This window comes from Anopheles cruzii, chromosome 3 (assembly GCF_943734635.1).
Source record: "Anopheles cruzii chromosome 3, idAnoCruzAS_RS32_06, whole genome shotgun sequence".
Classification (NCBI taxonomy): domain Eukaryota; kingdom Metazoa; phylum Arthropoda; class Insecta; order Diptera; family Culicidae; genus Anopheles; species Anopheles cruzii.
The window spans coordinates 82676643-82691758 of NC_069145.1; the positions used below are offsets into that span (position 1 = coordinate 82676643).

The 15116-nt window shown below is 51.8% G+C and overlaps 1 protein-coding gene across 1 annotated transcript in view; it reads right to left on the reverse strand.

Annotated features, from left to right (window-relative positions):
- Positions 1–274: 274 nt before the first annotated feature.
- The window catches only part of LOC128271146 (neural-cadherin-like), a 68356-nt gene continuing 53514 nt past the window's right edge, over positions 275–15116 (reverse strand). Inside the window, 2 exon segments of the mRNA XM_053008586.1 lie at positions 275–357; positions 13230–13419. Coding sequence (XP_052864546.1) covers positions 275–357; positions 13230–13419 — 273 coding nt within the window.

The window sequence follows — 15116 nt, forward strand, 5'->3', positions numbered from 1 at the left end:
TTTCGGGGCTGAAGACCTCGCGGCCGACGAGATAAGAAGCAGCTGAGACAGCTGAAACATAGCCTCTGCCTCCCGGTGGACCACTCACGATAATCACCTGCGGCGGGTCAGCAGCAGCAGCAGCAGCAGTAAGTCTGGCTGGCCTCATTCTGGCCGGTATGCGAATGAAGAAGGAAACATTTGCGAACCCAGAGCGGCCAGAATGGCTCAACGATTTCGACCCAACACGCTACACGCGGAATCGTCGTCTTGCGCGATGGTCGCCGCCAGAAACTTACCCTTGGCCCCGGCCGTGCCAGGTCGTCGCGGTGCTTCGGACAAACATAACGATACGACGATCAACGGTAATGGGCTTACCTGTAATGAGAGAGCGAGAGCGAGAGAGAAGAGGAAAAGAGAACCGTGAGTGGAAAGGTTAAACATTATGCTCCGCTTTTCAGCACAGTTGAACGATAACGAGTTTAGAAGTATGATTTATGAGTGGGATAAGGCAGGTTATTACAGGCCGCTGATGCCCGCGCTTCTCGGATGATGTTCCGGAAGGATGCTGATCTTTCCTTCTTACGGAAGTTCCTTTTTTCTTTGCCTACGCCGCCCGATGTGAGAACTGTAGCCATCCGAGGGAAGGAAGCAAAACAAATGAACGAACAAACGTCGAAGATGACGGAGAAGAGACTCTTCGAACAGTCGTACTCATCGAGCTACTTATCCGTCGTGAACCGTTTGAAGAGGGTTAAGTTCAATTTATTCCATCGCCCTGCACACACACACACACACTCTGACAGGTGTGAACCCACCCTCAAATGCTAATGTGGCAGAAACCCTTTCTTTCTTTACCTCTAGTTGGCAATCCTCCTCGTACTCAAAGTTTTGTGATAAAAATTTATCAAAACATTTAAAACATTAATTTAATTGTGAAACTTGTGAAGAACCGTCGACGTCGTTAAAGATTCCCCCGACTCAGGGCGGACAATTTCATAAAGTGGATATCAAAAAACGGAAAAATCCGAAGATCCTTCCTTTCTACGGTCGGCCGCTTCCGTTTGTGCTCACGGTCGCCAAATTAAAGCGATTGAATCGGGGTCAGGCCGTGTCGTCGTCGCACCGTGAACGGAACCGGAACAAGGTTTGCCGGATGTCATCAGCAATCCGGCCACAACCCGGAACCGAGCACCGGAAAGTGCGGAAGATGCTTAACTCAATAATGAATCACCATCCCGGACCTATCGAGTGCAGCACCGTCGTCGCGCCATCGCCGTGCCGGAAGCGCTCGATGAAGTATGAATGATGACAACCTACCGATCGGTCGGAGGACCGGATTTTATATAGTGGTTCGATTTTTGCGCCCACTGGCCGGTTGTGCGGACCAGTGAAGTGGGCGAAAGGGTGATTCCGCGCGTACTACCCCTGGGCCCGGGTCACCCCGGTGGTTTCCGGTTTTGCGATTATCGAAAAGCAAAACTAAGAGCTTATTAGTAGGAGCCGCGCAACGATCGGACTTTGAGTTTCTTGCCGTCCGATTTGCACTTCTCCGAGTTTTATTATGTTGATGCTTTATTGCTCGGTGGTTTATTTTGTGCACTACGGAGGGGTGGTGCTGCGCTGCCGAGAGCATCGTTAGTTCCGGTTGGAAGAAATCGGATTGCCATCCCCGTGAGCGGCATAATTGGTTTAGCGTGGAGAAGTCGTTCCCCGGCTGAGCTTTTCTGCGGCGCCAGAGGCCAGGCAAGCATAAATAAATGAGTTGTCTCCAGCAAAAAAAACCCCGCCTTCCCGGATCGCCCGTCCGATCGAACCGCTTTCCGGGATTTCAACAGCTGGCAAAGTTTCCCGTGATTGTCGGAACAACCGGACCGCCGCTGCTTTCGGTGCAATTCTTTACCGCTGCCCACTGGACTGCGAAATATGCGGAGCGAGCACGAGAGTTCGTCAACCGGAATTCGAATCAACTGAAGGGCCCTGTAACTTTGCGGGGCGGGAGCCGGTAAATCAATTGTGGACCATAATTCAACCGGCCGGCCACGATTTTGCAATTAAAATGACCCAAAACCAATTCGCTCTAATCGGCCCCGCGAACTGATCTCCGTTGTCGCGTCGCGAGTTTCGGAAATGAGTGATGCCATTACCATATCACGAGACTTATCACCCGGAGCCTGGCCGGAAGAGCCTGTGTGCTGGCCGGCCACCAACTGCATCCCGCCTGTCTGTTCCGCCGCTCTGTTTCGAATAAATTTTCCCACACGCTTCCGCAGTAAAGCAGCTTATCTTTGCTGGGGCACGGCACAGCGAGTCACTGGGCGTGGATTTATCTCCACCGGTGGGCCATAAACGTGCATCAACGAGCCAGCCACCCGGCCACACCCCGGCCGCTGCGCCATCATCGTCCGTCTTCTTTGCGGTGGCGCAGGATGCACCGCGGCTGGTGTGAGATTCTAATCAGATCATGTCATTCCGACACCGGAACCGGCACGGACTGGGCAAATGAGATTCCCAGCCCCCGGAGCCGGAAATGGCAAAACACAAATATACAGCAAATAACCACGAGTGCCGAGAGAGCGAGAGAGAGAGGCAGCGAATCGTGAGTGCGATGGAAACAATTTTCACAGTTGATAGCGGAGTTTGCTGCCGTGCACTGCGCCGTTTGATGGTCGAAGTTAAAATGTTAGACCACAAAAAAGACACCCACAGTTCCGAACACGGAGCACTTCTTTCCGCTCGGTAAACCTGGCGCACCCTGGATGTGGGGAAAGCGAAGACGAAACAATAAAACCGACAACAACAGCTTCCGGTGGCGAGATAAAGCAATAGCCGGCCTTAAGTCGACTATCGCACCATTAAAACGGTATCACTTTACACCTTCCCGTCGGACGGGCGGCAGGGTAACTGTCACCCGAATTTCCCTTCGATGCTGCGGCCATCGGGAAGAGCCGTAAAATCGTCTCCCTCCGGGGGCCGTTTGCGATTTAATTCAATCATAAACATACAAAAATGAAACTGCGGCACCGGAGGCAAATAAAAGTCCCTTTCGGCCCCTCTTCGGCCACAGGACTGCCACCGTCGCCGCTCGCCGTCGTGATCGGTTTCGGGGGTTCGGGGGAAAATCATGAGCGCCACCAGGCGCCTCCATCCGGGTTCGTTGCCACACGGACGGATGGTTCGTTTCTTCCGTTATGACTACATTTGGCTCACACCCCACGCATCCGCTGATGGCGAAGCAATTGGTGACACAATTGACGAGCGATGGCGATGCGGCGGATGATGATAATGTCCTGGATGATGCTGTCAGAGCGGGGAGCAGATGATAAAAATGTAAAATCGGCTGGCGATAATCGGCTCACCCGCCACCAAGTGTGGCCTACTTTCATACCACCTTCGGCACAGGACCATCGCCGGCAGTGATGCAGGAAACGGTGCAGATGACGGCCGGTGCCTTCCCGGGGGCGGACGGGACAATTTATTCTGTCAAATGGAAAAGCGATTCCCGGAGTGACGTGTGTGCATGTTTGTGAGGTGGTGGTTGATGAGCAAGCAAATGTTTGCCATTCCGGGCAGCGGCGCGATCGGAACGTACGCGGGGCGATGCAACATTGAAGCAGTGTACAAGAGTGAATGATGGTGGGACATAAAATGGAACCAATTCATCATTCATCAGCATTTAATCATCCGATAATGCGAGGGCCTAGGGCAACGGAACGAGGTGGGATTATTCGGGAAGAGATACACTGATTGCCGCCCGGTACTATCAGTAATCAGAGTGTCGGGTCGAACAGTAATTTAAACTCTCGTTCTTCTCATCCATCTTTGTAAACTGTCCTCTACATTGAGTTTCCATCACCGTCAGCAGTCCTATCAATAACACCGGAGAGCATACGTAGGACATACTAATAGGTCTCGAGCTTCACCTATCTGGGGTCAAAAGTTGGCACTAATCATGACTGAACTGGACAGACCAGTATGAGGAAACTATTTCGCTCACATCTCGTGTCGCGAAGATCGAAGCTGGGGTTGTAATCCTAGTAACCTAATCGCAGTACTCGTATCTGAGACATGGATCCTGTCCAGAACTGACTAGATATTTGGGACCGTGCGTGTTGAATGACAATTAAGGAGCCGCTGCAATAGCGAGCTAAACGCGGTGTACCTCGCCAGGATCCGGTGGGCTGATCATGTCATGAGAATTCCGAATGACGAACCAGCCCACAAAGTCTTCTTATGCCGTCCAGAAGGACAGAGGGGACGTGATGGGCCCCATTTTAGATGGCGAGACTGCGAAGCTAGAGTGGCTCAATCGCGAGCGGGCGAGGGATACCCTTTTTGCAGCCCAAGACCACCGCTCGTCGGTATCCCTAACTGCCCCAGATAAAGAAGAAGCGCTCGGGTTTGATAAAAACCAAAACGAGCATTTTCTAACGAAGTTTATTGGATTGAAAAACCTTGTCCGGTGGTGGTCGCAAGGTAAAATAAAAAACTACGAACGTATGGTTCTTCAATCCGTCCAATAAAACAAACCGTTTGACGTGGCATATTTCATTGCCGGCCGGAAAGCGAAAAAGGTTGAACCCGGTTATTAGTTCACTTGGACCCCACATCTCAACACGCCCGGTGAGCGACAGGCCGACCTCGGACGCGAACGTCCGTCGTCCTTAACCTTCACAGCCAGTCGAGTCGAGAGCACGTGTGGCAACAGAACTGGCCCGATAATTCGATTCCCTGCCCCTGCCCCTGCTGCCTCCGGTACCCGAACTGTCACTCGTTTTGCCGGCCGCCGGTCAAGCTTTTAGCGTCAAATTATGTTCGCCAAGGGAATTTAGCTTCCGATGGGAAATCGAAAAACAAAAAAAAGGACACCGCTGGACACACAGACACACCAGCACACGCACACAACCGAAAATGCGATGGAAACCAAGCGCAGGTGAAGTAAAATTAAATTCTTTTCAAAACCTCCCACTGGGCCGCCGCCGCGTCCTGGTATGTCGGAATGCTGAGGCCAAGCAAAAAGGACGAAAAAAACATTGCAAACACATCCCGGTGGTCACATCCTCCGTCTGTCCGAGGGACCTGTTTGAATGTGGATGAGTGATGGTGGGCAAACGTCGTGTTTCGTGTGGAATGTTTGTAAAAGACAAGGGAGTGCTAAGAGTTCTGCGTTGGGGGGGTCAGCGGACTCCCCGCTTCTTGTGCCGATCAGATCCATTTATTTTATTATCCCTAAACCAAAAAGCATGTCCTGCTGCCGAACTGCCGGGTCCTGTATCACACGAAAGCCGGGGACACGTGGGGTGAAAAATCGAGCGCAGCGCGGCAGAATGTATGGGACGAAGAACCGTATGTCCTCTCATCCGCGTGCCCTGGACGCGTGCCCTGTCGCCTCCGAGAGCGGAGGGATTTCGGATTTGCATGTTTTGCATGCAACGCCGAAAGGGGGCTTTTGTTCCACCGGAGTGGGAACTGTCGAAACCGTTTGCCGCTGGAAGGAAGTGATAACTTGTCGGGAACGGCGCTGGGCGCAGGTTTACGTCAGAGCGCGGACAGTCTGACTCGGCGGAGCCTGAAGTGACAGAAGAAGTTAAGTTCGGCGACGGTGCATGGGCGGAGCCTTCCTTCTTGGAACTTAGCCACGGGGGCACTGTGTGTCCAGTGGACACACGGATTGGGTTTTGTCTCTCTCTTTCTTCGCTGATGTGTCTTTGTGCTTTTTATTGAATGGCCTCGAAGGCGAGCCACCGAAAGGCCGACTCGTAAGAAAGTCGTAATCCAAAGTGAAGCTCGTGAAAGGCTACCCACCACATGTGTGCCCGCGTCCGGATCGGAGGTGACCGAAAATCCGGGAGTTTTACGCGAGTGGAACCGGTTTCCCGCCGGGCCAAGCCAAACCTCTCTTGACACCACATAAAAACTGAGACGAAATAAAAACGTTTCCGAGACGGATTTACCCGGTTCAACCCGCGATCGGTGGTGTGCTGGAATTGGTGGTACTGCTACGAGCACGTGGGAACATCCAGTGGACCAATAAATCCTTTGTCCGCCAGAAGAAAACAAAAAGAAGACCTCCAGTACTGGCCAGGCACAGGAAGGTCCTGGGCCGCCTGCCCGTAAGGACGTCAATGGCGAGCATCTTGGTTACGGAAATATCAGGACGCAAATTGAATTTGGATTCAGTTCGTTTCGGGCAAACTGTGGCGCTGCTCGCCCTGGCCTCGAACTCAACTTGGCGATTCAACAACTCTTCAGCGAAAGGTTTTTTTTTACTTCAGTCGATTCGACTCCGATGTTGGAATGCTTTCTTCGCTTCTTCGTTGCACACTCCGAGAGTGACTTGGAATTTCTTGCAGATGCACCCGCCGTAAAGGACTCACCAGCGTAACCGACAGGGCGCGTTCGCGACATTGTCTTACACAGCTTGCTGCTAAAATGCATTTTCTTGCCGAGTGATCAGTGGAAAAAGTTTCGGCACACGAGGTCCGCATTTGGTACCACCATCATCGCCCGACCGACAGTCGAAAGGAACCACTTTCTCCCCGTCGGCATTGCGCAATTGGACATGATCGACATGGGGCTCTGCTGACTCTGGTTCTCTCCTTTATCTCCACCGCCCTGGGGCTTTCATTCGGCCAAGAAGGAAAAGATTGCATTGAAAGCATGTTCAATATTCATGATCAATTTCCTTGGAACATGTCGCGAGAGTTTCGATGCGTTTTTCGCCAGCCGCCCCTGCCATCGGTAGTAGCGTTACAAATGTCAGAATTTATAACGATTTTTATCGTGAAGCCCGTGACTCGGTTAATGTTCGCCAAACGCAAGGCAGTGCAAGGTAATTTGTAATGAAAATAAACCCGAAGATGGAGAATCCATTCCAAACCGATTCTCCATCCGTGCGTCGGTTGTGGGTCACGGCAATCAAAATGATCGCCACAGTGAAGCCTCCTCAGAGCTCTGGCCGATTGTGGGGAAAACGACCCACAAAAAAGCCTTAATTTAATTCAATGTTTTCTAGGAACTACAAACTGTCGGGCTGTGGTCATCACATTCCGCCGCCGGCTTACGGGGATACAAATGTCAACCGCCCCATTACACGGAATGGGTCCACGCCGAAGAAAGGGCCGTTGTGTCCATCAAATTCATTATCCGATTTGCCGCGGTATCCTGTGGCCCGGGGGCCCTTCCGGTACGGACAGCAATCGCGGGCACAAAATTCAATTACCTTTTGAGAAAAGCGACCAAAAACCGCGACCGCCAGAGAATGGGCTCTCGACAATCGATGAAATTGTTCCAGGAATAGCGAAAACCCGCCGAAGGCGCACGCACGCACGACATGTTCTCCTCGTCAGAGCGCGGATGGCGCAGAAAATTTGATTTGCTGAAGAGGCCAACGCACGCCATATTGTGACGGCGAAAAGCGGCAGTAATCTTAGGACAGTTTGTAGCGTTAAGAGTCTTGTATTTGGTCTATTTCTACTGTTTCCTGTGAACTCCCCGGTTAAAGCAGGGCTGGCGACGTTCGTGCCAAGAATCGAGGTGCAATAATGGTACAAATAATAATTAAGATAATGAACGTCTTCCTTATGCGGCGCGTGCTGCGCTGCCACAGAGCCACAGGCATGCCGTTGCATTTCGTGAGTTATGCTTCCCTCAAGGCCCTTTATAGGAGCAACCACCGGTTGAGAGAAAGAGTACAAGGCCCGCCAGCTAGTCTGGCTGGTGGTTTACTTCGGTCGGTGGGTCTTCTTCGGAACCATCCCGCGGAGACACGAAAGGCCCCATCACGGGAAGCACCGACCGGAGTCACGTCACTTCCTGCGAACACCAGGAAGTCACAGTCTTATCGGTGCCACGAGAGCACGCGGGGCAGGAAAGTACACTGTGCGGTGCGGTGAAACAGTTCCCGCTTCCTTGCCCCAGGAAAAGAGGTAATGATTGCGGCAAACTAGCGAAACACGGCTGCAAACAAACGGAATAGAAATCATCACTTTTCCACTCTGTTTCTCGCCACGGGGGCACTTCCTGCTGCGGATACGGACCCAGCGGCGGCGGCGGAGCATTAAAAACCCCAGCTGCGTGTCCCAGACACGAAACAACACGACAGATATTTGTTTTTAATATAAATGTAAATTTATTTTCCGGCTTCAGTGGCCTGGGCCCGGGTGTGTGCCCCATGGAACTGCACGGGGGGAAAAGTTATTTTTCTCGCCTCGGCCCCCAGGATAGCATATCCCCGCGTGAACTGATTAGAGGGGAGCGCGGTTCCGGTCTCCGAGCGCTGAGTGGCGCCGACGAGAGAAGCGCCACACGTTCGAACACACCTGGGAAAGGTGCAGTGCAGTGTGCAATTTGTGCCCGTTGCCGCCGATGAGTACGTCACTTCCGGTGAAGAATGCGTTCCTTGAGGTGGCGCGCACCGAGCGAAACACCTCGGCCACGGCCACGGCGCGTCTTTTGATGGAGTTTCGCCCCGAGAGTGTCCTTCGGGCGGGACACGCCAAACCCAATCAACCAGTGGGGCACGTAAGGACCAGCCCGGCACTCGGACAGCGCTGAAGATGGTTATGGTTCCAGTGAACACAAGACACGCTACTCCACTTAACGAAGAAATGGAAAAGCGTGAAGCATGAAAGGAAGAAACACAAGGAAGACGGCGCCTGCCCGAGTGGGTTGCCATCAAACCACCAAATGGCCATCTAAAATGTTCATCTATTTACGCCAGCTGCACAACATAATTAACTGTCACGCGGGCAAATGCAGGTGAAGAGCCCGAAGCACCGCAACGAGAACCGTATCTCAACCGCTTCTGGTCAAGTGAGCGCCGCTCCTTGTGACATCTTCCAGAACAAAGAAGGGGATTTTCCCGTACGACGAGAGGATCAGGGTCCGAAATTAAAATCTGTCAGGCGAGCTTTTCCAAAAATGACCCTCAAACTTATGGCTGCGTATAAATTTCTATAACAAGTTGAAAGTTACTGTTACCGATTCGTCAAGCACTGCACGGGCTTTTTCATCTTTTTGGTCGCGCTAAACAACATTTGTCACGAGACTCAGGTTACACCGAAAACAAAGCACCACCGAAAAGCCCTGTCACACCTCCCGAATTGGCAATCATAACCCTCTTTCATGCCATCATCATCGGTCGCGGCTGCTGCTGTTTGCCGTTTGTGTGAGCCGCCGCCGTGTGAAATTCCCACGCGGTGTCGGTGTAATAAAATTAATTAACTAATAAATCGCCACCAAATGAAACCACCGATGACCGGGAGTGGTGTGATTCGGGGAACTAGGAACCGCGTGCCCCGCCTAATCCGCTTTGGTCATCACACAACCAGGCCCCCGCTTGGCCCCTCCAAACTATTCAACTTTGGCTATGCATCAACGGCTGGTGCAACGCCACGGGACGCGAGCGCATAAATGAGTAAAATTCATCACCCGGGAATCATCGGGAAAGTTCCCGGAACCACGTCCCGACCCACGCGGCGAGCAATTGATTTATTTTTGGCAAAAATTGAAATCTGTCCACAACCAGACACACCGAAGCAGGGCAGGACAGCCAGAGGTCGTCACTGGTCTGTCACAATGCGAGTGGCGAAACAACGAGGGACCGCTGAGAGAGGAGCTTTGACATGACACGACGGTGTGGTGACGCGGCTCAGCGCAAATAAAAACCAACCTCAAAATCCTAATCATAATAATTTATGCACCCGGGCAGTGCCACACGCTAGATGGCCGGGCGAGGGGCCGGCCTTCCAACTCGGAACCCCGTTCCGGACGGGTCGACACGATCGACGTCGTTCCAATTTGATTCGGGTGAGGTCCGGTTCGGTAGCACAAAACTTTGTCCTATCCCACGCGCCAGCCAGTTCAGTTTGTCTCCGTTTCGTATGTCTGTGTGTGCCTGAAAGAGGCTGTGTGCCCATAAAATGTGCTCAATGCAAATCCACACAACCCCTTGCCTCTGTTTCATTTTACGACAAACATGTCCAACCGTATGTGTGTGTGTGCGGTTGAAAAGTTTTATTATTTCACATAAAGTTAGAATAAATATAAAATGTGACCTCACCACGTTTTGTTCCGGGTGGTTCGAGATTTTGCCAAAACTTGCAAAATGGAATTGAAACACCGAGCAAAAAAAACACGCAAGCCTCGCAGGTCAAGCCCTCACCGGTGGTGTGCTCGTTCGTACTTCTATCCTTTTTCTTTGTCCCAGTGGTAGCTTTAGAGGACCGTGGGACGGGGATTGTGTGTGCCGGTGGGCGGAAGTGAAAATAACTGCATTTTTGAGTCTTACGTATGGCGTCGTCCCTGGCACAACGTGGACCGCTGACCAGCTCGGAACGACCTTTCTCAAGGTGCTCCGGGGGCATATACGCTCGTCCTAAAATGGTGTCCGACCAATGAGCCTTAGAAAATGAGCCGGTAAAGGTCCGGGATGGCTAGCCCGTGGGCCTATGACTCCGTAACACACCACACGCGCCAAGTGCGATATCTTTCGCAGTGCATGCAAGACATCGGCGGGTCGGTTGCATCGGGTTCACATAAACGCACCCAGGGGGCGGTGGGTTGGGCGATCTGGCCTCTCTTTGGCCAATCAACTAATTCTCGAATAAAACGATAGGCCTTGGTCCGAGCGCAAGAGAGCCCGAGAGCATTGAAAGCCTGAACCTTTCACGCCGTCCGTGCCGTCGTCTCTCGGGTTGCATTTGCTCTCGTAACTTTGCCCTCGAATTAACGACCGCCCCGCTTTGGACCGGATCGGCCATTTATGAATAAAGCAAACACTCGACGGCTGACCCTCTGGCTCCTTCTCGCCAGAGCGTGCCGTATGATAGTAATAAACATGTCAGACATTATCATCCTTTGCTCCCTGGCACAACGCACACACACAAACTCTCTTTCATTTTCTGAGACCTGAATGGAGTATCGCCGATGAGATGGAGCCGCCTGCATGTATGCAGGAGTTAGATTTGCCCGGCTCAAACCTTATGTTTTCAGTCGAGCATAAACTCGGACATGGCCTGGAAGGGTGCGGCACCTATAAGCCCCTCCGTCATAGAGGCCACCTTTCCAAGACCGCTGCCGTGTACTCTCTTCTGTAGGGCCAACATGCCGAGACCGTACCTAGAGAGCCCGGGATCCGAGAGCTTGTGCATGAAAGTTTTGAATTAAATTAAAGCCCGAAACAGCCGCCCGGTGCGCAGTCCTGCAATCACGACCCGGGAGGGGGGGTCAGGCCCGTGCCGTAGCTTACTGCCAAATACCTCGGTCAGCTTCGCTCGGTCACTAGCACAGCCAGCATAAGAGATTGCCGACTTTTTTTTGTTTTGTTTTTAAACTTATTGGATGCTCATAACACATTTGTACGCTCCATTTGTAGGCACTCCGTCGTGCACTCCGTCGGCACGGGAAATGGCCTGCTTCAACGATGGGACCAATCGAACCCTCACAGGTTTGCCCGTATGATTGCCTGTTCGGGGGGTTGTTCGGGTACTCTAACGACCACCCTGTGGCCGTGATCCACACTGCTTTTAATTTTTCAGAGCAGAATTCCAGGAAGAGGGGATCAGGATTTAACGTTCCAAATTGGACTCCACGTGTGTGTGTACCGAAAGGTAGTGTGGAAGCTACTTTTTGGCTTGACGGAACAACCAGCTGGTAGGTTACCTGTCTCGGCGACGGCTAATATTTCAACACCGGACGAAAGCAATCTTCCGTATGCTGGAACTGTGCTCCATTTTATCTCGTTCGATGACGATGCTTTACATCTTCATTCGACGTGCCCGCAGAACCATGCATAATCGATTTCAAGCTCTTCTTGCTACCGGGGATTAAGGGCATCGATACGATCAGGAGTTTTCCCTTTTTATGCCGGAGAGCTATCAGTCATAAGCGGATTTAAAAGTCTCACGGACGGTGAAGCCCGTGGGTCGCTTCTCTACACAGCATAATTAGTCGGAGCAGCAACACTTTCACGCTTCGGCCGATTGGCTGATGCTGAGAAACACAATTCTAGGTCAATTTTCTTTGCGCCAGATAAACTAGAAACTTTGCGCCATAAAACTGTGAGCATGATCGGTTCAAGCGCGCTCCCCTAGCCAGCAATATTTGCCTGCCTGAAACAAATTTGCATCTCCTTGCTTCAGCAACTTTTCAGTGAAAAGAATTTAACAAAATGGCCCCCAATAAAAAGAGTAATTACAGGGCGTAGAACGAAAAAAACACACACTTTTCCAAAAGTATCCCCATTTCGGCCGTTTTCTTCCACGAATCGGCTTCCGGGCGGGCTATCGTCCCGGACACAGCCTCAGGCTCCACTTTTGGCTCCCCGGGGGCCATTGAACACGCGGAGAATAAGCCGGCTGGCTGCGCGAGGCGCAATCCGGGTCCTGGTTGGCTAGGAGAGCATCGGAGCAGAAAAATGGACCCATTTTCGGCATCCTTCATTGGCACGTACCGGCCGAAACTCTTTCAGAACCAGGCGAGCATGTCATTTCCTTTTTCCCTTTCCTTTTGTAAGAGCACCGCCCGGGTGGAAAACAGGACCGTGGAGCCCCCGGTGGCTTCCTATTTTCCACCATTTTGATTTTTATTCCGGCAACTGTTGCGCCCGTGTTGCCAACAAAGCCCGACGACCATCAACAAACCAACCCAACAAACAGAAAAACAAGATCTGCTGCCCTGGGACCACGGAGAGCACCTGGGGCGCGGCTCTTGGCCACCATCCCCGCGGCCGCGCGTTCAATCGGCCAAGTTATTAATTTACAAGTAATGAATATTAAAAAGGGATCGTTAATTGCTTTTCCCCGTTTTCCGCGTCATTCACTTTCGGTGGCGAGAGGGGGCACAGATCCCTTTCCCGAATGGCGGCAATCGGAAGGATTTCGTTCACCGTCGGTGACCTCGCACCACTCGAAAAGTGTGAAGAATTTCAAGACGAGCTGTCGTGAGTGCGTGTCTAAATTCGATGCCATTTCGGATGCCGTAAACGTGATGCTTATGATGATGAAAACTGGCCCAACCTTCCGCCGGGCCAGCGGGCTGTGTTGTGCGTGCGAAAATTTCCGCGCGCCATAACCATAACACTTGAGAGGGGAGGCAATAAAAAGGAGCACGGAAAAAGAAAAATATTGATTGGCAGATTTTTTTTCAGCTTCCTAATAATCCCGGCCAAGCTCTCCCGGCGCGGAAAGCCAACGACGGCCAAAAAAGTGAAAAGTACTAACGGCCGAAAACCATCATCTTTGACTCACCTGAATTGGGCTGCTGATTGCTGTTAGGCCGGGCGGATGGAGCACCGTCACGTGCTTCGACTTCCAGAGCGTACGCGCCCTGCTTCTCGCGATCGAACACCACTTTCGTGAATATCTCGCCGCTCTGCAGGTTGATTTCGAAGAAATCCTTGCCCTCGTTCCGCGGCGAATCGACGATATAGTAGTACACCTGTAATTAAGGCACCGCGGCAAGGAGGGGCGAGACAGAACACACGAAGCAATTAGTGAGTTAATCGTTATGTTGCACCATTCCGGCTCACGGTATGCACACACGACGGCGCTTGGGGCCCCAGTTAACGTGAGCGAACCGAACACGACAGGAAGCAACCTTGGTAGAGCCGCAGCGTTTCTATTTTTTTGCGTGTTATTCTGTACAGCTCAATGCAGCGCGGGTGAATTCGGCGGCCAAAGCGGACGAAGCATCCCAAAAATAAGTTAAAAAAACGCCCGCCATTGAATTAAACCCCATATAACCAAATCCCCACCGGAGGCACATTCGCTTCCACAGCCAAACCGTGGTCGGTAACTTTTGGGCTCCATTCTAATTAGAAATATCGAACCCTTTTTTAATTGAATCCTTTTTGCTCACTCCCCGGAGGACCATCATCACTTTCGACGATAGGGGATCACCGCTAGGCGCGCATCAACATCGCTCCTACTGTACAGTCCTCGGACCGTACTGCGGTTTGTGTGCATTAGCCGGCCACGTTTACCACAAACCACGGAGATTTGTAAAGATTGAAACCAACTCTCTCTTCTGGTTAGTGGAGGCAAAGTGTTTGACCCAACATGAGCATCGAGGACCCGTTGACGGGAGTAATTGGCCCCCATTCGGGAACCGATTAAACCATCGTTGGCAAACCAAACGAGCGAGTAAAATCGAACCGAATGAGTCAGAAGAAAGGTACCACGGTGGCCAAAAACAAAGAAATAATTTAGGAGTTACATGCGAATTCCCGAAATTGTTTGGCCACAGTAGTATCCTCACACCGACGTATCATCAAGGCGCGTTTTCCAGTGGCTTTCAGGCTACCCGCCGTTAGAGGAGTGATTATAAAATATTCACAATCTGGGTGGCAACTCAGCGCTAAGCGTGTAACTATTTGCGGAATGACGTTACATGCATGTTGATGTGTGAGAAGTTTGGCTCATATTACTTCGGTTATTATTAAGCATGTCGGACGGTACAGACGCAAGGTAAGAAAGATTCTTTCTAGCTGTTTCTACCTCGCCGGATGTCCCACACCTTGCGTAGGCCTGATTTGGGTCTCGGACTCCCCCAGAAAAAAACCTCCTCAAGCTAGGTAGTTAACTCAGCGTCTTCATAGGCGTCCTCTACATTTAGCACGGTCCGGAAACGCAGTCCAATGCCCGTGTGGACGTGGTTCTTAGAATCGACTTCTTCACCGACCGAACCCGGGCAGGGCGGAACGGGCAAAATCCTTTCGCCCTCCCCCCTGGGGTCAAAGAACCGGAAAGACGTCCGAAAGAAAATGAATATTTCATAATCCCCACCGGCCGACAAAAGCCAAAACGAGTAAATGACCGGTGAAATGGAAAAAGCGAAACTACCAAAAACACCAACAACTCGCCAGCGGATCACCAGTGAACCGTGCCCTAGAGTGGCCACTCTTGGTGGCGAAGGCGAGTGCCGAGGGGGGCGCAGGAGCAAATGGACTGTCGGCCAAAGCCTACACACAGCCTCATAAACGCAGACGCCTTGCGCAGAATCAGCGCCTTTCTCTTCCGGAAACACTTCCGGATTCTTCGAAGCATGGCCGGGGACAAAATCCGAGACAAATCCACTCCCCAAAACCGTCCTGGATCCCTGCTCCTGGATGCGTGTGTCAACCGAGCGCCGATTCT